Source organism: Lissotriton helveticus, chromosome 12 (genome assembly GCF_964261635.1).
Source record: "Lissotriton helveticus chromosome 12, aLisHel1.1, whole genome shotgun sequence".
Lineage (NCBI taxonomy): Eukaryota > Metazoa > Chordata > Amphibia > Caudata > Salamandridae > Lissotriton > Lissotriton helveticus.
Window position 1 is genome coordinate 276,062,894 of NC_136073.1, and position 21,986 is coordinate 276,084,879.

Genomic DNA, 21,986 nt, shown 5'->3' on the forward strand with positions numbered 1-21,986 from the left:
TAGTGAGTCATACCCTCACCTTTTTGTTACTAAATTAGTCGAGAATTCAAGTCCACAAATTAAAAATCGAGTTTTGAAAGTCGAAAGTACCTGGCAAGCTAATACCCCGTCCCAGATGTTACAGATGCTCCAATACCACCAGAATAGAATCAGGGAAGAGCAAGAACACGAGAGAAAACGTATGAAAGACACGAAAATGAAAGTACTAGTTGCACAATCTGTTCCTCAAGACAGTCAGAAGAGGGGTCCGAATCAAGCCAGTCATCCTGCAGCTCCCGTTAAAGGGAACTGCAATTATTGTAAACAGCCAGGTCATTTTATAAACGAGTGTGCAGTTCTGAAACACAACATAGCTATTGGTAAGACTAAAGAAAGACCACGTCCGCCTAGACAAGAACAAGTTTTACAGATTCCTCAGCCACAGAATGCACCACAGACAGTTACAGCACCGCAGCCCATCGCTGCAACACAGCACGTTACACAGCAGATGTACCAGTATGCACAGTCTGAGTATCCAGAGTATCAGCCATATTCATGAAACAGCCTAGAGAGGGAGGTAGGCTTGCCTCTCATCGAGATACCTGTAGATCAAGAAGGTCCCTATGTTCACAGTCAAGTATTAGGGAAAGACAGAAAGTTTTTGATTGATACAGGGGCAAGTAGGACCACAATTAGCCACGCCGAAGTTCCAGGGGCTCCGCTCTCAGGCTCAAGAAATGTTTCCCTTGGATTTTCAGGAAAACCCATTGTAAATGAAATATCAAAGCCAGTTACTCTAGAAGTAGGTCCATTGTCCCGTACTACTGATCTGTTACTTACTAAGTCATGTCCAGAGAATCTATTAGGTATTAAAACACTGAAAGATTTAGGTGCAGTTATATGCTGTTCCCCAGAGGGAATACGATTGTTCCTGCGTGACTTTAAGGGTCACTATGTATTACGAGATTTTGATCCCAGATTGTCCAATGTTCCGCAGCATCTATGGGCGCAAGGTCCAACTGATGTTGGTTATATGCAAATCACACCCCATCGTGTGACTCTCAAGCCAGGTGTAGTGTTACCACGAATCAGACAGTATAGATTGCCACCTGAGGCTGTAGCAGCCTTATCCAAAATTATTGACGAGCTCATCGCTCAGGGAGTGGTTGTAGAAACTGACTCCAATGTATGCAATTCTCCGATCATTCCAGTCATGAAACGTACTGATCCAAATGCACCCCCAGTATATCGATTAGTGATTGACCTACGAGAGCTTAATAAATGTATTATTCCCCAGTACCCAGTTGTCCCAGATATCTCTTCCCTATTGACAGCCATTGATTCCGAAGCCACGTTCTTTACTGTAATCGACCTTAAGAACGCATTTTTTAGTGTCCCCATTCATCCAGACAGCCAGTTCCTTTTCGGATTTTGTTTAAATGGAAGGAGCTATATGTTCACACGAGCTCCTCAAGGTTTCACAGAAAGTCCTAGTATTTACAGTCAAGCACTTAAGAGACAACTAGACAACATTCACATGCCAACTGACACTGCCCTGCTCCAGTATGTCGATGATCTACTGGTCACAGCCCGTTCTGAACGTGCTTGCGAGCGAGCATCCCTCACAGTTCTGTATTTCCTAGCCGAGATGGGGCACAAGGTGTCCCCTTCGAAGCTTCAATTCTGTGTCCAGCAAGTGGTCTACTTAGGACACTTACTGTCCAAGAGGGGTAGGCAGTTGACACCAGACCGTATCCAGTTAATAGCGAGTCTTCCTCAGCCCAAGACCCAGAAGGAGGTACGTGCTTTTATCGGCCTCACTTCTTACTGCCGACAATGGATTCCTCAGTATGCATTTCTAGCCAAGCCACTGATACAGTTAACGACACAGGAGGCAGCCGTATCGACTGTCCTCCCTTGGACATCTGAACATACACTTAGTTTCAATGAGTTAAAGAAAGCCCTATGTCAAGCTCCAGTTCTAGCCACACCGAACTACAGTAAGCCTTTTACACTTTTCGTCACAGAACGCGAAGGTACAGCATTATCTGTTCTCACACAAGATCAAGCAGGACAATACAAGCCTTGTGCTTATTTTTCGAGCACATTAGATCCTGTAGCCCAGGCTCTCCCTGCGTGCCTCAAGTCAGTTGCAGCCACAGCACTAGCTATCAGACAAAGTGATTCCATAGTATTAGGACACTCCCTGACAGTACACGTTCCACACTCCGTGGAAGTTCTTTTAAACCGAACACAGACTCAGCACTTGACAATTGCACGTTTAACAGGTTATGAATTGACACTGTTCCAGCCACACATAGAAATCAGACGCTGCAACATCCTGAACCCTGCTACACTGTTACCATCAGTTACTTTAAGTCCGGACACACACGACTGTGTGGAAGTAGTTAATATTACGACAAAACCAAGACAAGATCTGACAGATATTCCGTTACCAGATCCCGACCTGACACTTTATGTGGATGGTTCATGTATGAGAACAAGTACAGGAGAACTAGTCGCCGCATATGCAGTGACTACTGACACCGAAGTTATTGAGACACACCGTATTGACACCCTGTCCGCTCAAGCAGCAGAGCTAGTTGCTCTGACACAAGCCTGCATACACGCTAAAAACCCGAAAGTTAATGTTTACACAGATTCACGCTACGCATTTGGAGTCGTACACGACTTTGGAGTGCTCTGGCAGGAGAGAGGTTTCATGACTTCTCATGGAACCAAGATTCAGCATGGTCTCCTTATTCAAGCTCTGTTAGATGCCATACATTTACCGACATCCATTGCTATCATGAAATGCAAAGCACACACGAAAGTTACTGACATTATTTCCCAGGGTAACGATCTAGCAGATCGCACAGCCAAGCTTACAGCACAGACTCCAGACATTCCAGTTAACATGACACACACTCCAGATCCGACTACATGTATGACAGTTAAGGACCCTACTCAAGATGTCATAGATATCCAGTTACATGCTTGTGGAAAGGACACCGTACCTGCCGTAGATAAGCGGCATCCTCGCGCGGGGAGGGGTCCGTCTGACATAGATAATGCCTTGTTCCCTCTCCATAGGTGTTCTTCTCTATCTCTCCCACTGCAGGGTTGCCGAAGCCAGAAACCGGAAGACCGACACCCGGATGCAGTTCGACCTGAACCCGGAAGTCCCGCCCCCGACTACACCCCGGAAGGAATAAAGACCAACGAACCACAACGAAGGGCGTTCCAACCCGCGGACTTGTGGCAGGAGGCAGCAAGGAAGGAACCGGAGCTGAGAGAGAGAGACGAGGAGCCGGAGCTCCAACCGGAAGACGTGGAGGAGGACGCCGACGGCGACGTGTGGTCTGAGGACTGGTGGAGTCCTCAGGAGGTTGCTGGAGAGCGGCCGCAACTCACCAGGGAGTTGCGGCGGGCCACGTGAGTAACCATCATCCGTCTCCGTGTGCCGTTTGTAGATAGTTGTACTTAAGTGTAAATAATATAGCGCTGCACCTACTAGAACACGAGAGCACTGTATATATAGTCATAGATAGGCCCCCACCTTCCCACACCTCGAGCACCCTGTCAACCCTTGGTCTTCCCTTCTATTCTCCGGCCTCTTTCACCTCCCCGTCATACCCGTCCCTCACTTTCCACTTTCTGTGTCTCCACCTCCTGGTGTCGGTGATAGTTGTACAGACCGAGAGGAGTGAAAGACTAACGGTCCTCTATTATCTTTTCTCTCGCCCCAAACCTCCGAGGCTCACCTGCAGAAGTCAAAGACCCACGGCATTACAGAGAGGGAAGCCTTAACCTACCCGGAGGACTTCAGGAACAGCCGGAGCCCCTCAGTTTCTCCACCGACCGGAAGTCTTCTCTACCTCTGTTTCCCCAGGAGAACTCCATCGATTACCTTTTGTTCAGAGACTTATAAGCCATCCCTACCTGTACCTACAATAAAACCCGCTCAACATAGCACACTATATCTGGCCTCCCCGCCTGTTATTCCGGCCCGCCGAATCCCACACCCCACAATGCTACTCCCGAAGAAATCAAGAAATGGTCCGAACAAGGAGGGGTCCAGACAGATCAAGGATGGGTGACGAAGGGTAGAACCACATGGTTTCTCCCCGACTCTATGGTTCAAATCATTATCAATACCGCACATAGTCCAGCACATTTAGGAGAAAAAGCTATGTTAGACAGTATCCAGAACATTTGGTTCAACAAGCATTTACGAGCTGCAGCCAAGCAGAAAGTCCGTACCTGTATGATATGTTGCCAGTTTAATCCAGGTAAAAGTGTCCCGGTGGAACAAGGTGGATTCCAACCTCCTGACCACCCTTTTGAAGTCCTCCAGATGGATTATATTCAGATGGAGCGATGTCGAGGTTTCAAGTATGTCCTTGTAGTTGTATGCGCTTTGTCCAGGTGGACAGAAGCATATCCAGTCCCAGATTACACAGCCGCGACCACTGCCAAGCAGTTGGTTCGTGAGTTCTTCCCCCGTTATGGACTCCCTAGGGTCGTATATTCTGATAACGGCCAGCCATTCTCCTCAGAGTTAATGAAGCATGTTTCCCTTTTGTTAGGGTACCAGTGGAAGTTCCATTGTGTACGCCATCCTGAAGCAGCAGGTCTCGTAGAGAGACATAACCAGACCCTGAAAATCCGCATCGCCAAAGTATGTAAAGAGAAAGGTGTGGACTGGCTAGTAGCTCTGCCAGTCGCTTTGTTCTATATGCGCATGGTCGCACATTCCAGATCAGGTCTGTCCCCGTATGAGGTCGTTTTCGGCCGCCCCCCTAACATGTGGGGTACACCCAGACACCGAAGTATTACCGATGTTTCAAGTAATATGCTGACAGATTACCTAGCTTCCTTGATGTCTGCCCTCAACTCTTGTCGTTCACAGGTTGCCGCCGCATTTCCAGACAATACCGAGGTGGCACCGCATGAAATCGTTCCAGGATCCATGGTCTTGGTTCGCAATTTTGACCGCTCAAGTCCGCTGGAGCCTCGCTGGAAGGAGCCCCGACAAGTCCTCCTCGCCACCCGTACAGCCGTGAAGTTGGAGGGTCGCAAAGGCTGGGTGCACCTTTCGCACGTAAAGAAGTTTTATGGACTGAAACCCGTCTCAAAGAACATTTCCCAGGATTTGAAGGACTGCCAAAGTACTATTCTCAAGGACTGTCCCGCAAAGAACAATGATACTGCACCCTCCCTGTTAGAGAAAACTCCGCAGCAGGAGTATAAGTTGAAACTCCGGTCTAGTAAAATAAGTCAGCCAGTTTGATTGTCTAAGTCCTCCCCTAGGTGAAACGGTTAGACTGTTTCTGACATGTATAAAATAGACCCCCATAGTGAGAGAGTCAGTCAAAACTCAATCCGATGTATCGTTTTTCTATGTTTCATATTATTTCTCAGCATTATGATTTCCTGCACCAGTTATGCATTTTACCTGTATTTTCCAGTTTCTCATGTAAATAAGTCTGCTAATGTTACGGTGGAGCACACGTTTGGTGATCTGCCTCCTCATGAACTCTCTTACCGCCTCGCTATGCGAAATAATTCTTTCATCCGCATGTTACATTATTCACACCAGACCAGCAATGCCACTAATTGTTGGGTGTGTGGTCGACTCCCCCCTTTCCAGACACCGAAGGGAGTTCTGCCACTCTTTCCTTATCCATTTTCACATAATGGTTCGTGTGGAGCATGGTCCACGTTAACGTCATCCTCAACAGATATGTCTTTTCTTAACAGTACATGTTTTCCAGACAAGCAAGGTCTCCCCCACAGAACCGGGTTAGATCTAGAAAATGAAGTGTATAATTTAGGTAATTATTCTTCGAATTTCATGGTCCTGAATGTTCAGTCTGATACTACTCCAGACTTACCTGCAATTTCAGTACTACCAGTCAAAGGCGAATTATGTGTCCGAAATAATGGTTCTACACACGTAGGACATAGTGATTGTACTACTATTGTCAAGTATAGTGACAGTGGGAAATCTATTTTCAAAGCTTCACGTCATTCTTATTTTATTTGTGGTCAGACCGCATATGTTCGTCTGCCCCTCGATTGGGAGGGAACCTGTTACATTGCCTTCCTACTGCCACCTGTTTTTCTAGCCCCACCCGACTACCATAGGAATTCCCACCTAGTACATACTAGACACAAGAGAAACCTCCCGATTGTCGATTATACTGAAACTGCTCTAGAACAATATATAGATATCAATAAAGGTGTCTTCCCTTATTTAGGTACAGTTGTGAATAGTAAACTGATACGTAGGTTAACCAGAACCCTTGAAGCAGTAGTAATTGAGACTACTTCTGCTCTAAGTAATTTAACCGAAGAACAATCCTTTATGAGAATTTTCGTGCTCCAGAATCGTCTCGTCCTTGACGTCATATTGGCCGATAGGGGCGGGGCCTGTAGAGTCATCGGATCTAGTTGCTGCATTTTCATTCCAAATAACGCGCCGTCTGTTTATTCAGCTATAACCAGACTTCATAAAATTGCCCATCTGTTACACCAAAATCCAGGCACCTGGACATGGTCCGGTTGGTTCTGGAATATAATTTCCGCCTGGGGATGGAAAGTCTTGTCCTTTCTAGGTATTGCAGTAGCGATCATATTTAGCTGCTGCCTCTGTATACAATGTGGCCCTGCGATTTGCGGCATTTGTGCTACATCATGTATTCCTAGTCCCAAGCCCCGTTCTAAATCCCGTTCCAAGAAAATTCGAGACGAGCAAATGATACTGTATGAAATGATAGATGGTATCATGAATATTGATGTTTCCTGATGGAAACGTAGGAACAAGGAGGGAATGTGGAAAAGTAAATTTTGCCATGTTCTGTGTCCCTACGTGTCATCCATCATATGTTATCTGTGCATGATTAATATGCATATGTTATTCCCCATGTTCGATTAATGACGCAATTACAGTTGTGTCCACCTTTAGTATGTCAGTTTCCAGTTCTCGTGAATACTACGAATATCAGGCCTATGTAAAGCTACGTTTCCGCGTTTCTCAGTGTGCACGTTAATGCATTGTAAAGTCCCCGTTTCTAGGCCTCAAAAAGGGCCCGGACACCAGATTTCAGCTCCTGTCTCCTGAAGCCTCGCTGAGGAGCGATACAGCCCCCACCTGTATCCTCGACCCTTCACTTACTCCCTGCCTCGCAGTGCCCGGTTCAGCTTGGCTCTGCCTCTGAGTCTGCCAAGAGTATGTTATGATTCGAGTTATCAGTACAGCCCTCCTTCTCTGCATTCCTAAGCTACTGAATCGCATCAATAGTTACCGTCATAGTCTAGCTTTTACGTCTCCATGTAAGAGAAATACTGCATTTAATGGTCATTTAATATTCTTCATCACGCACTACATGTAGAATAATGCATGCTCCAGTCTAGAGTCTGTTCGCCTTTACCCCGATAACTTTTGGATTCCATCAACATGTTCCCTAAACATCAGATACTAGATACTGCTTAGGTACATGTCGCCCTGACTCTCCAGACTTCAGTCTCTGCTCCTAGCACAGAGTTCATAGCCCCCAGCTTCTCCTAGTAACACGTCATTGCCAGTTTGCGCGCACCATCAGGTTAGAGGTCCCGGCTCCTTAGGTAGCCCCCTCCATGGTTTCCACCCCATTCATGACATATTCTGTTACGTTTGCATCACATGTCTATGTATACGCCCTGTTACACCTACTTTCACCCTTATCTTTCGCGACTGCTACGCGTCACGCCTCTTGCTCCACCCACTGCTACGCCTATTGCAATGTAATGCTATGTGTTTGCGCTATGTATATATGCTCATGTACTGTTATTAAAAAGTTATCCGTTCCCTTGTCCTGATCCTGTCCCCGGCAGCTGCCATCCTATTCCCGTGCAGGTCGTCTTGTTCCTGTCCTTATGCTGTATTAAACCTGCAAAACTCCTACTACCTCGAATCTTGACTCTTATTTATTGAGCTATCTGTTATTCATTTATGGGTTCTAAAATTATTAAAAACAATATATGTTACAGCGCTTTGGGCTAACCACCACGGGGAGGTTAGCGCGTCTCTTTCTGTCCGCGGGCCTGCTCCAGCATGTAGATATCTGTTTAGCTCCTCCCCCCCACCAATCACCCCTGCTGTGCAGCAGCTGAGTGTCACAAGCACTAGACAGCGTTTAGGCAGGAGCGAAAGTGCCGATCGGGCAGAGCAAGTGAGGATAGCTGGGCGCGCAAGATGCAGTCTCAACCACAATGATACTTCTAAAAGCAACACAGCAATGACCAAGGCTTCTTATCGGCTGAGGCCAAGATCCTAAATATTTGCTACAAATCGGCAGTTAAGAATAGGTGCAGCTTATTCTACTCCCAGAATACCACAAAATGAGCTTCACTTGTCAATGTTGTCTCCCAAGCTAACCTCCATACATGCTGTAGGGGTAGAATGTACTGTATTGCTACTGTATTGGCACAGATTACCACCAATGGCTCGTGCTCAAAATTATTCAGTCCCTGCACATGCGGAGACTCCTGGAAAAATAATCTCCCAATCATACACCAAGGAAATAAAAACATATGCACCTTCCTACTCCTCAAAAGAGGGATAGAAAAGACAGAAAGAAAAGATCTGATTTCAAGTCCTGCTTGCATTGTGGACAAAAGTAAATTTATACAGATCAGTCCATTATTTGCTCTATCCAACTCCCAGGCCTTCTCGCTGTGACATAAGCAAAGCTGCTGAAGTCTCAAAGACATTCCAGGTTCTTCTTGGCCAGGAGGAAAATGGTAGAATGGAAGGCTATCATGGACCTTTGAGAACTCAACAGGCTTTTGAAAAAGTAATCTTTTCAGGTGGTCTCCTTATAGGCGGACATTCTGTTGATCAGGAAGGCAAGCTCTCCACTTCCATGGAACAATATGATGCCTCTTGTATGACAGAGCAGCATTACCAGTTCAAAGCTCCCCCTTTCAGTCTGAAATTTGCTCCTCAAATATCCACCAAGTGCCTAGGCTCCCTGGCTGCCTTTCTATACGAACAGGGTCACAACATGTATCTGTTCTTGGGCTATGGTCTTGTCGAGGCTCCTTCAGAATAGGAGGCTCACGCTTCCATGACCGCTTGCACCAATCTTTCAATCAGTTGGGACTAACACTAAATGTACAGAAGTCCTCTAACAATCACACAACAAGACTCCAGCTCCTGGGAGCAATCCTGAACACGCTACTCAGCAGAGTGGGTTGTAAAACTACAGGAATTTGCGATGAACATCTACCGGGCCTATCGTCTTCCTGCGTTGTGGTTTTCCCTATCTTCCGGCTTCGAACGAGGTCAATCCAGCAAAAGCTCTTTCAGCCATGGTAAATCTTTTCAGTATCCTAAAATGAGGCTAGTCGTATCCAAATGCCTCAAACAAGTTCTGTACTGGTGAAAATTCCCAGACAACCTCTGTGCGAGCCTTCCTATTCAACTTGCAATAGACATGATTATTTTGACAATGGACGTTTTGATGGTAGACTGGGAGGCACACATGCAGGAACTCTCCAAAAGCGGTCTTTTGTCAGCCGAGGAGTCACTCTACATAATTATCTGAGAACTACGAGCCAGCCATAAGACTAGATCTACAAGCATTCTTAGTGAGACAAGCAGGCCAAGTTGTCTTGGCCAGGACAGACAATACAACATGGATGTACTAAATTGCTAAGCAGTGAGTCTCACGGTTTTGTTCTTTTCTGATTTGTCGCCAATACTGTGGAACTGGGCCATAGCGAACACAGTGGATATTTCTGGAGAACACCTACCCTAGCTCCAAAATGACCAAAAGGACGCTCGCAATTGCATGTTTTCAGATCTCCGAGTTCCAACATGATCAACTGCAGCATTGTAAAGTGGAATCATCTGCCTATATAAACTTATTTGCCACCCTGCAGATCAAGAAAGGCCTGTGTTATGCAAAGAGGCATTGGTAGTTGGAGTTCAAGCTGGAGTCCAAGAGTAGCGCCCTTTCAGTGACGAGGTCAAACATCCTCATTTACACCTTTCTTTCATTTCCCCTGATTTCCTGAGTCCTGAGGAAGTCGTACTCTTACTGATTGTCCAGGTGTGGCTGTGCTAGTTCTGGCATACAGACTTACTGTGCCTGTCACAATACCAACTGATTCTGTTCAAGAGCCATCCCAAGCTCCACTCCAGACACAATGGCCAGGTTGTCCACCACCACCTAAAATCACTCAGCCTGACCGCTTTGTTCCTGACCTCTGACAATTCGTTCATCTATACAGACTGCAGAGAAATACTAGTACAAACAGAACACCTGCTACAATAACATCTTAAAATGCTAACTGAAGCGTTTTGGTGTGAGGTACAAAGATAAAGGACTTAATCCCACCTTGATGGAATCCCATCAAGTGCTAACATTTTTGCTGCACTCAGCAGAAGAAGAACTCAAATACTCATCGGTCAGATTTTTATGGCCACAATATCGAGATTTTAAAGGAGAGATGATACCTTAGCGTTTTATTTTTGTTTTTTTACAGAGTCATCAAGCAGTTCATGAGGGCCTTTTTCAGGCTTTCCCGTCTGTAAGACACCCTCCAGTTGCAACATATCTAATTTCAGTCCTAGGACAACTGATGCTACCGCCCTTTGACCTGATACACAGGGCGCATCTCAAGCATCTCTCATGGGAACCTGCATTACTGCTAACTCTCATCTCAGCAAAGAGAGTAGAGGAACTGCAGGAGTTCACAATGAAAGAGCCATACATTCACTTTGTTATCTTACACGCCAACCCTAGGTTCATGTCCATGGTCCCCTCGCACTTTGTTTTAAAAAGCCTGTCATTCTCCACACCTTTTTTACAAATCCATCTACATCAGCAGAAAAATCCTTCTGCTAATTGGATATATGTTGGTGCATCACATTTGTAGGACTAAAATTAAAGACAGACGCACTTAAGACCAGCCATTTGTCTCATTTGGCCACCGAGACAGTGGCTGTTCACTATCCAAACAGTGGATCACATGCTAGCTATCACCCTACATCCTTTTTTGCCACAGTAAAACAAAGTGTATGCTTCAAGGCAGTATGAGGGTACATTCCAAAAGAAATATGGCAATGACAACAGCACTTTACACTGGAATACATCCCTTGGATATATATGCTGCGCAACTACATAAAAACGACGACCTACTTTCAGCAAAAACTTTTGCATAGGATTTGATGCAGCAGCAGACTCTTCAGTGGGTCAAGCAGTTGTATGCAACCTGTTTCAGTACAGGTGAGCCTCCTTCCTGCTTTCTTTCTGTATGATATACTGCTTGATGTTCTTGCTTGTTGAAGAAGTAATTAGTTACTCTGTATCTCCAGTGTTTGTATCTTTCATAACATGACAGCCAAGTTGTACAGCACAAGCATGACATCCCATGCCCTCTGTCTGGAGGCTCTGACACTATGGCAGGGTGGATGAACTCCGCAGATGTCATCTTGTCCATCACAAGTAGTGTATTCTTTCATGGGTAGCTCAGGATGTCTTCGCTCAGTGTGCTGTGCCCTTAGTGGATCAATGTGCTACCTTTGAGAACAATTAATGTGATGACTTTTCAACCCAGAGTTTCCTCCACAAGGCTTTCTAGGAGACATGTTTTTCTCTTGGGTGGCCATCAGACGTTCGTTAGGTGTTTCCTCCTCTGCTGCTAATATGATGAACTCTGAAGAAGGTCAGTCGAGACCTGCCTGGCTCATCTTGACTTGGCTCGGGGAGTCTGGAAGCCCATATGCTGGATCCGAGCGTTGTTCTTCCATTTCTACATCTTTTTGGAAGGACCTGCTCTCCCAACAGAATAGAGCAGCCCAACTGAAAGTGCTCAAAGCAACCTTCCAACAGATTACGATAGGCTGAAGCCTGGCTTGAGGCAAACATGCTCCTTCACCTCCACAGTTTGCACCTCCATGTGGGGAGATTGAGCAGAATCAACTAATAGTCTTTGTCCTTCCACCAGAGGTAGTGGATGTAAGTTTGGCTGCTCGCTGTCCTTCCACAAAATCTATCTACTATGGCTGCTGGTCTTAAATTTGATACCTTGTGTGAGGAAAAACATGTCAATGTTGTCTGATGTTCTTTTATTTGTTGTATCTCTGTTCCAGCAGAGCTTAACTGGGAACACTGTTAAAGGTTATCCAACTTTTCGGCTTTTCTTTATCTTGTTTACATAGTCAGCCCGCTGTATTCAAGTCACCCATTGTAATGATTTGGCCTGCTTTATGCAGCAGAGGATCGTGGTGTAAATTTGAGTCCCCAGATTCACAACCTTTGGGTGGGTATGTGGGGGTACAATTTCGGTATCTATTCAAAAAGAGAGGAATCTGTATTTAGAAGTATCCCTCATAGGAACAAGTTACTTACCGTCAGGAACTCTCTTTCTGATGGGTACTTCAGCTGCAGATGTCTCGCTGTCCACCTACCTCCCCATTCTGAGAAGTTGGCTTATAAGTTATATGGTTGCTAGTTAGACTGTGCACATTGTCAACATCCTAGTTTTTCAGCTGCCCTGCTTTGTGCGTTATTTAGGGCGTGGAAATTACCTCATGTTAGAGCTCCTAGGTGGCACCTATATAGGTCTCCTAGGAGGGACGGAGTTGCCACGCAGTCCAATGGATCCACTTAACAGCGCCTGGGAGAATAAAAACTTGATGAATCGCCTGCTAGCTAGATTATCAAATAGAAAGAGCATTAGCGAAGATAAAAGCCTGATAAAAAACCTCTTACCAAAGAAGGTTCCTGTAAAGTGTTCTGCATTGTCACACAAATGCAGAGAGTTATATATTTTTCCCAATTTCAGTGAAGGTTCCGGTGATGGAGAACAAGGATGATGAGTAACTTTTCTTTATTACATTTTTGTTTCATTTGTTGTTTATGTTTTTGCAATTAAGTTGGTGTTAATTTTGATTTAGACTGCATCATTCTTTTTTTTTTTTTTTTTATCTCTTTATTGAGCAAAAGAAGCAATCCACGTGTGTACAATGAACAATGAAATAGGCCCCAAACAGGACCCACTTGTAGCAGTTATCAGTAAACCAACAATCGTACACAGGGTAATGGCGAATAAGCATGTCATAATACACATTTTCATTATTGCTTGCAAGGAAGTCATAAGTTTGACATGAGAGAAAATTATATCTCTGAAAGAACCTAAAATCAAACAATAAATCATAACTGTGAGTATGTGAGAACAGAGGGGTAGACCAAAAAGCACAAGAAGTACGTAAAGTTGTGGACATTGAGCAAGCGGTGGCAATCAATAGGGCAAGTGGCAGCAGCACAAGCCGCATCAGGCAACAGCTCAGGAGGAAGTCGCCCTCAAGCGCGTAGTGGTCATTAATCAAATTCATACAGACATCACTCAGACTGGTCCAGCATAGCACCCCCATACCCAGCCGAAAACGCGCCAAGTCTCGGCACCAGGGAGCGACAAGGCAGGTGGGCACAGTGACCTGACACTGAGCAGCCTAGCCCACACCCTCCGGTACAATGGAGGTAATCGAACGAGCCTGTGTCTCTTCGGTAAGTTTCGCAACATATGAGCGGTATGGTCCCCAAATGTCCAGTGGCCGGGATGAAGAGGGAAGCTGCTCTGAGTATTCAGCACTGTTGACGTTGCAATAGGCCAGGCTGCGAAGCCAAGCATGTACAGGGGGGGGGTCGTCTAGCACACCAGTGTAACGCTATCTCCCGCTTGGCCAGTAAAAAACAAATGGCTGCCAGCTTACGGAGTGGGCGACGAAAGTTGACCACATATCCAAGCAGCGCTATTTCTGGAGTAGGCACCAATGGCAGGCCCAAAATGACTCCCAGGATCTTATGGACCTGGAGCCAATAGTCTTGTAAAAGGGGGCAAGTCCAGGATAGATGGGCAAAGTCAGCTTGCGGGGCATTGCATTTGGGGCAGGAGTGTGGTCTGTTTGCATCAATTTTGTGAGCATGTGCCGGAGTGTGGTACACCCGCCTCAGAAACTTAAAGTGTATGAGTTTGTGCCTGCTATTTATGGACACTTCCCTGGTGGCAGCGCAACACGCCGCCCATTGATCATCAGTAATCTGGGTACCGCGGTGGCCCTCCCACGCGGCTCGCACCGCTGCATCCGAAGAGTGAAGCGAGGCCAAGCAGAATCTGTAGAGTTTCGAGACCTCATGCGATCCCGTCTGAGATTGGATTATGTATGTGAGCATGGCACCGTCCTCGGGGGGGAAGCGGGAATGTGTGAAACTCAGCACGCAGCATGGATCTAATCCTAGTCAAAGTGAAAGAGTCCATGAAAGTTCGGTCTTGAAACCTCTGGTCCTCAGTAATGGAAAAAACATGGCCATCTGGGAAAAGATCCCCAACCGTGGTCAGTTGGAATTTGGATAGGGTGCGACCACCACCGGGTCGCCAGTGATGGGGAGCCAGTGAGGGTTAGGCAACGGAAGAGCCGGGGAATACAACCGATCAATACGTAACATCCGTCTCAGCTTCTCCCAGGCCCAGCATGTGGAGACTGCATCATTCTTAGAACAGCTTAGACTGTGTTTTACAGCAGCCCAGTAATGCTTTTTTGGATTATCTAAATAGGCGCTTGTTCCAGTACTGCTATTTGGGATCATAATGAATTGTTCCAGTACTGCTATTTGGGATCATAATGAAGCCCTATCAAAACAAATCATTCTGCCTATTTTAACTTATGCATTGGCGTTTCGATTCTGCAGTGCCAATTTAGCAGTATGCATTATATCTGATTGCAAGTAAGTATATGAGATTTTCTAATAGTTACGAACCAGTTTGTTTTCCACAAAGGCCTGACAAGATTTTGACCTCATCAGGTTTCTGAATGTCACTTTGGTGGTCAGTTTCATCACTTACTCATTCATAGATAATGGGTGAATGACTGCCAACACACACCTTTTGGTCAATCTGTTGATGATAAATCATGCAGCTGTGTCAAGTACTGTATCAGCTGGCTAAGAGACAGGTCCTGTGCTGTCCATTGGCCAGAAGTAACCAGAGAGTAGGCTCCAAATGTGACATGCAGCACTCTTCTACATCTGAACAAAACCTTTACCAACAACATTGTATTGATTATAATGCACTTACAGAGATGCACACATGGATCAGTCTTCAGAAATATTTTCGTTGACCTTTTCAGCTCTCATGCAATTGCTAAATTGAAGAACACCAGTTGATCAGAAATAATGCGTGTGCTCTGTTAATCTTTCATGTATTCCATACAAGCCACGAAATTGTTCATGAATCGCGTATAAGCCACATCCACACTCTACAGGGACAAAAAGGTGATAAGCTATTTTGAAAGCATGATGTCTGCACCATGAATTTCTTTAAGATGCATTTAGGCACTCCTCCGGCAGGGCAACAAGCAATTAAAAAGTGAGTATGTGAAACATACCACACTGAAGAACCAGTAACAATGAAGTAACTTTATCCAATTAATGGTGCATGGTTACTTAGGTGGACGTTCACCACTATGTAACCATCATATTATCATCTTATAACTTGAACAAGGGTTGCTTTGCTTCATATAGGCTCTTTTGTGAGTAAATATGCATTTATTGGTGTCTTTGCCACTCTGTAAGTCATACCAGTACATGTATACAAAAGAGTGATGGATGAAATGCTTCAATTAATCGCAGCCACTGGTAATCACTCGGGCTGCATCCCAATACATTGTTATTTTCCAGGCCAAATCCTCCCTGAATGGGAACACAAACAGTCCAGGAACAGCTGCGCCTTAGTTATGGGCTCATTAGCCGGGTACAGCTTAGTTCCAGTGAGACAGTGTGCACGGACCCATGTCTGGTCATACTCGTCCCACTTGGAGCGACACTATAAGTATACAAAACAGTGAATATAGAAAAAGGGTTGCTCTGCCTCTTATATGCTCTTTTGTGAGTAAATATGCATATATTGGTGTATTTGCCGCTCTTTGTCATACCAGTTCATGTAGGCATGCTAAGCATATCTACAAGACCCTTGAGTCATTAGGTAGACCGATCTTGGGGTGCTGTACTAGTCTAAAATATCTCTAGGTATTAGTAGGATGTATCAATAGATATGAATGTACTGTGAGCCATAGCGGTGCGCTAGTGTGTATAACTAGGCAAGGGTTACGGTTTTGTGTTTACTTTTCTAGGTTATTGAGCTGTATAAGTCTTCAGAAGTTGTTTGTGGGCCATAATCGTCTACAGAGCCTGCCCAGCCTTGAGGAGCATGTTCCATTGGAGACACTGGATGTTCAGCACAACCTATTAACAAGGCTTCCAGCTACCATCTTTACTAAGGCATTAAAGTAAGTCAAAGAAGACCTGCTCAAAGAGGTATTCTACAATAAAGAATTGATCAATAAGACTTTATTCATTGTTCTCCTTTGAAAGCCAGCTCCATATTATCCTTTAATAGTAAACTTTGGTTTCCCCTATGGGCCCCTTTCCTGAACTTGAAATTCTTTTCATTGTAATCTTTGATAAACGTATTCTGTTTTCCCTTCAGATTCCTTTTTGTGTCCCCTCCATTATCATCCCACAAAAATTCTCTGGAAAACCTCTTTCCTTGTAGTTCTTCTCAAAGACCATGATTCGGAGTATTTCGAAATAGGGGTTGATACTTATCTCACCCATTAAATAGAGTTACTCAAGGGTGAGGTATTTACTGGGTATGGTAAGTCCTATTCAGAGTTTTAACCCTGGAAATGATGCATAACATGTGGAGTCTGTATCACCAAACTGTGAATTTTGTTTTACCTTTTTACTAGGCTTATTCCCCTAATACATTTGACCTAATTGTACCTGGTGAAATATGTCAGTGGAATTCCATTGTCTGGGTGCAATAAATATTTCAGAACTTGAAATCCCAAATTCTAATTCCTACACGAGAAACTATTAGCGCTGGAATCGGAAATTATCCCTCTAATCATAATCAAGACCTAAGGGTTCTCTCTTCTGAAATCCTTTCCCTCCAATAATGTTCAATTTTCATCTGATAATCAATGTCCTGCTTTCCTTTGACATTTTTTCCTTTTCCCCCACTGTAAGTCCTTTCTTTATGTTCCTTCTGAGAATGATTTCTCTTTTTCCATTTAGGGAATTCTTCACCTGTTCCTCTCTGGCAATCATCTACTTGTTCCTCTCTGAGTGTCATCTCCCTGTTCCTCTTCTGGGTTCCTTAGAGATGTAACTCTTTACCCTGCTATGAGGTACATTCTCCCTACCCCTCAGGGAGTCCTTACGCTGTTCCGCTCAGTCATTTTCATTTTATATTTTGAGCGTCATTTACCTCTTCCTGTCTAGGAATCCTTGTTCTACTGTAGGCACCCTGTCATTGTTCTCATCTAGGCATCCTTTCCACATTCTTCTTTGTGAATGCCCTCCTGGGTTTTTCTGGAAGCTCTTTCCCTGTTCCTCTCTCGGAGTCCTTAACTGATTTCTGCAGAGAGTGGTCTTCCAGTTTTTCTATATGTATCCTTTCCTTGTTCTCCAATGGGAAATCCTTTTCTTTGTTCTTCTTTCAGAGTCCTTAACCTGTTGCCCACAGGTAGTTCTTCTCCCCTGGTAATTCCCCACTGGAAATACATTCCAGGTTCTTCTCATGGAATCCCTTCCCTTTTCTTCTTTTTGATTCCTTAACATGTGGACATTAGACATTCCTTTGCCTATTCTCCACTGGCATCCATTCACTATTCCCTTTGAGAATACTTTCCCCTTTCCCGTCTGGGAATCCTTACCATGTTCACTCATGGGAGTCATTTCCAGGTCTCCTACAAGCGCCATTTTCATGTTACTCTTTAGGAGTGGTTTACCTCTTCCCTGCTTGGGAACTCTTTCCTTGTTCTCCTGGAGGCATCCTTTCCCTGATCTCCCCCAGGCATTGTTTCCCTATTCTCCTTTGATATGCTTCCTCAGGCATTCTGTGTGAGTTCTTTTCCTGTACTCCTGAGTCAGAAATGTCTCTGTTCTCCTCTGATCATTCTTTCCCTGTTCTCTTTATGATTACTTTCTGTTTTCTTCTCTAGGAATCTTCACCCTGTTCACATCCGAGAGGCCTTGCTCTGTTGACATCTGGTAGTCTTTAACCTGTTCAGCATATTTTTGCATTTACCCTTTTAGTGCCACTTACCACTTCCCCTCTTTAGTCCCTTCCTTATTCTCATCTGGGCACCCTTTCACTGTTTATCTGAGTTTTTTCCAAACAGAAATGGTTTTTCCATTGTTTTTTTGGGAGTTCTTTCTCTGTTCTGCTGTGGGCATCCTTTCCTTGTTTCCTTCTGGTAATTCTTTTCCTGTTGCATTTATCTTGGTGAGTCACTTTCCTGTCCTTGAAGGAGAATCGCTCTGTGGGTTTCTTGAGCATGTCATCTGTACGCAAACTGTTTTGTTCTGTTTCATCCTTGCCATCTACTGCTCCTACTAAAGGCAGTAACCGTATGGACGACTGTTGGTCAGTCTGATTCCCAGCAGATGGCAATATGCATTTAAGGGAAGGGACAGGGTGTCACAACCATTTATCACCCTTAATCTCAATATAACAGAGAACAAAGTAAGAGGCACTGAAGGGGGCACAAATACATGACATTTGTGAAGTTGAAGGGAGGGGAACCCAGCAAGCCACAGTTCCCAGCAGAATCAGTTTTGCATGAAAGGTCCCATCACTGAAAAAAGGCGTGCAGAATCATGAGAGGAAAATAAAGTGAAGTTAATCCATTCCAACAATTAAACAAAACAAGGGCAAACGATGCTCAATACCTAAGGGCAGTGCTCTGAATTTAAGTAGAGTTTTTATCCAGTATTGGGGTATCTTTCATAGATTCACATGCCTGAATCATTCCCCATCGCCAAGGCGGGAGTCCCACAGAAAATAAAAAAGCAGTGCCAAAGGTAAATAATAGTAGTAGGCCCTAAAGAAAAGGCCTGAGGCCTAGATCTTAGCAGCCTATCTACATCATTATGCTAAAAGGACGACAAAATGAGTCCCAACCAATCAGCTATCAGCACCTTTTAGAACACTCTCAGCCGAGCCAATTCTCCTCAGATTATCACCGCACGTCGTGTGGAAGGGAGTCTCCCTGAGTGCCACTCAGTATTTCTTCAGAATGTCTGCAAGAAGGCCTTTTTCAAGCCCTGCAGAACCTGCGACACAAAGAGAGTCCATGTTGATTATCAACATAAGGACTGTATCTACTGCCTCTACCCTAAGCATGAGGCAAAAGATTGTAAAATCTGCCGTATCTTCCCTTCTAAGACTCTCAGGGATAGGGAGGCAAGAGTCCTGCTGTGGCTGGAGAGGTGTGGCGCCGCGGCCAGGGCGACTGACGCTGGAATCTGGGGACCACGGTTCGATCCCCGGCTCCGGCGGCAGGTTAGCCCAGCACCATGTGACTCTGGGCAATAGCTCGCTTAATCTTCCCGACGGCCCCCCAGCGCCTAGAGACCCTTACGGGTGATTGTGCACTTTACAAATGTGGACTTTACTTTACTTTACTTTATGCAGTCTCCACAGACTTCTGCTCTCAAGGACTCTAAGAAAGATTCTTCTAAAACAGTGAGTAAAAGCCTTTCAAAATATTTGGCTTCCCCTCTATCGTTGACGATTTCTGTCACATCTTCTGCTCCTTCATCGACAGCGACTATCTCTACTACTTCTATTACATTTCCTATATCGTTGACAAGAATTTCTATAACATCTAAAAAGACTGTCGTCGAAGAATCGTCGACGAAGTCGTCATCGAAACATACATCGGCGAAGGTACCGTCGACGAAGCTTCCACTGTCGACGAGAGAGGTATCGTCGACGAAGACGCAAGTATCTACTGTGCCATCGATGACTTCCCCGTCGACGTCAGTCCCATCGACGAAGATCCCAAGTCCGTCGACGGTGAACCCGTCAACGTCGAGTCTGTCGACGATGATCCCGTCGACGTCGAGCCCGTCGACAATCAATCAGTCAATCAATCATAGTACTTGTAGAGCGCGCTACATACCCGTGAGGGTCTCAAGGCGCTGAGAGGAGGGGGGTGCTGCTACTGCTCAAAGAGCCAGGTCTTGAGGAGTCTTCTGAAGGTGAGTAAGTCTTGGGGCTGCCGTATGTGGGTAGGGAGGGTGTTCCAGGTCTTGGCGGCAAGGTAGGAGAAGGATCTGCTGCCAGAGGTCGTTCGTTGGATCCGGGGGACAGCGGCGAGAGCGAGGCTGACGGAGCGGAGCTGCGGGTGGGGTGTAGAAGCTGAGTCTGCTGTTCAGGTAGGCTGGTCCGACGTTGTGGAGTGCTTTGTGTGCATGGGTGAGCAGCTTGAAGGTGATCCTCTTGTGGACGGCAAGCCAGTGTAGGTCTCTCAGTTGGTGGGGTGATGTGGCTGCGGTGGTGGACGTTGACGATCAGTCGGGCAGAGGCGTTTTGGATGCGTTGTAGTAGATGTAGGTGTCTGGCTGGGATTCCTGCGCAGAGTACGTTGCCGTAGTCCAGTCTGCTGCTGAGGAGGGCCTGTGTCACCGTTCTTCTTGTTTCGGTCGGTATCCACTTGTACATCCTGCGGAGCATGCGGAGGAGGAGACGGCGTTGACCTGTTTAGATATGGAGAGGGAGGATGAATCCTAGGTTGCGTGCATGGTCGGTGGGTGTTGGTGCTGCTCCCAGTGTGGTTGGCCACCAGGAGTCGTCCCAGGCTGAGGGGGTGGGTCCGAGGATGAGTACCTCCGTCTTGTCAGAGTTCAGCTTCAGACGGCTGCTCCTCATCCAGTCGGAGACGGCCTTCATTCCCTCGTGGAGGTTGTTTTTGGCGGTGTGTGGGTCCTTGGTGAGGGAGAGGATGAGCTGGGTGTCGTCGGCGTAAGAGATGATGTGACGGTCGTGATGGCGGGCCACTTGTGCGAGGGGGGCCATGTAGATGTTGAACAGTGTCGGGTTGAGGGATGAGCCCTGGGGACGCCGCAGCTGATTTTGGTGGCTTCAGATCGGAAGGGTGGGAGGCAGACGCTCTGGGTTCTGCCGGAGAGTAAGGACGTGGTCCAGTAAAGGCCCTTCTCTTGGATTCGGGCTTCTAAGAGGCGTGTCTTTAGAGTGCGATGGCAGACCGTGTCGAAGGCGGCCTACAGGTCCAGGAGGATGAGGGCTGATGTTTCGCCGTTATCTAGTTGGCACCTGATGTCATCTGTGGCGGCGATGAGGGCTGTCTCGGTGCAGTGGTTTCGTCTGAATCCGGACTGGGAAGGGTCCAAGATGTTGTTGTCTTCCAGGTGGCGGGCCAACTGTCTGTTGACGATTTTCTCGATGACCTTTGCCGGGAATGGGAGCAGGGAGATGGGCCGGAAGTGGTGGACGTTGACGATCAGTCGGGCAGAGGCGTTTTGGATGCGTTGTAGTCGATGTAGGTGTCTGGCTGGGATTCCTGCGTAGAGTACGTTGCCGTAGTCCAGTCTGCTGCTGAGGAGGGCCTGTGTCACCGTTCTTCTTGTTTCGGTCGGTATCCACTTGTACATCCTGCGGAGCATGTGGAGGAGGAGAAGGCGTTGTCCTGTTTAGACATGGAGAGGGAGGATGAATCCTAGGTTGCGTGCATGGTCGGTGGGTGTTGGTGCTGCTCCCAGTGTGGTTGGCCACCAGGAGTCGTCCCAGGCTGAGGGGGTGGGTCCGAGAATGAGTACCTCCGTCTTGTCAGAGTTCAGCTTCAGACGGCTGCTCCTCATCCAGTCGGAGACGGCCTTCATTCCCTCGTGGAGGTTGTTTTTGGCGGTGTGTGGGTCCTTGGTGAGGGAGAGGATGAGCTGGGTGTCGTCGGCGTAAGAGATGATGTTGAGGTCGTGATGGCGGGCCACTTGTGCGAGGGGGGGCATGTAGATGTTGAACAGTGTCGGATTGAGGGATGAGCCCTGGGGGACGCCGCAGCTGATTTTGGTGGCTTCAGATCGGAAGGGTGGGAGGCAGACGCTCTGGGTTCTGCCGGAGAGTAAGGACGTGGTCCAGTAAAGGCC

At 46.3% G+C, this 21,986-nt stretch overlaps 1 protein-coding gene across 2 annotated transcripts in view; it reads left to right on the forward strand.

Annotated features, from left to right (window-relative positions):
* Positions 1-21,986, forward strand: part of PHLPP2 (PH domain and leucine rich repeat protein phosphatase 2) — a 704,566-nt gene that overhangs the window by 492,328 nt on the left and 190,252 nt on the right. For both annotated transcript variants that reach the window (XM_078669274.1, XM_078669275.1), the window contains one exon: positions 16,163-16,318. In XM_078669274.1, coding sequence (XP_078525400.1) covers positions 16,163-16,318 — 156 coding nt within the window. The remainder of the gene's footprint in view (positions 1-16,162; positions 16,319-21,986) is intronic.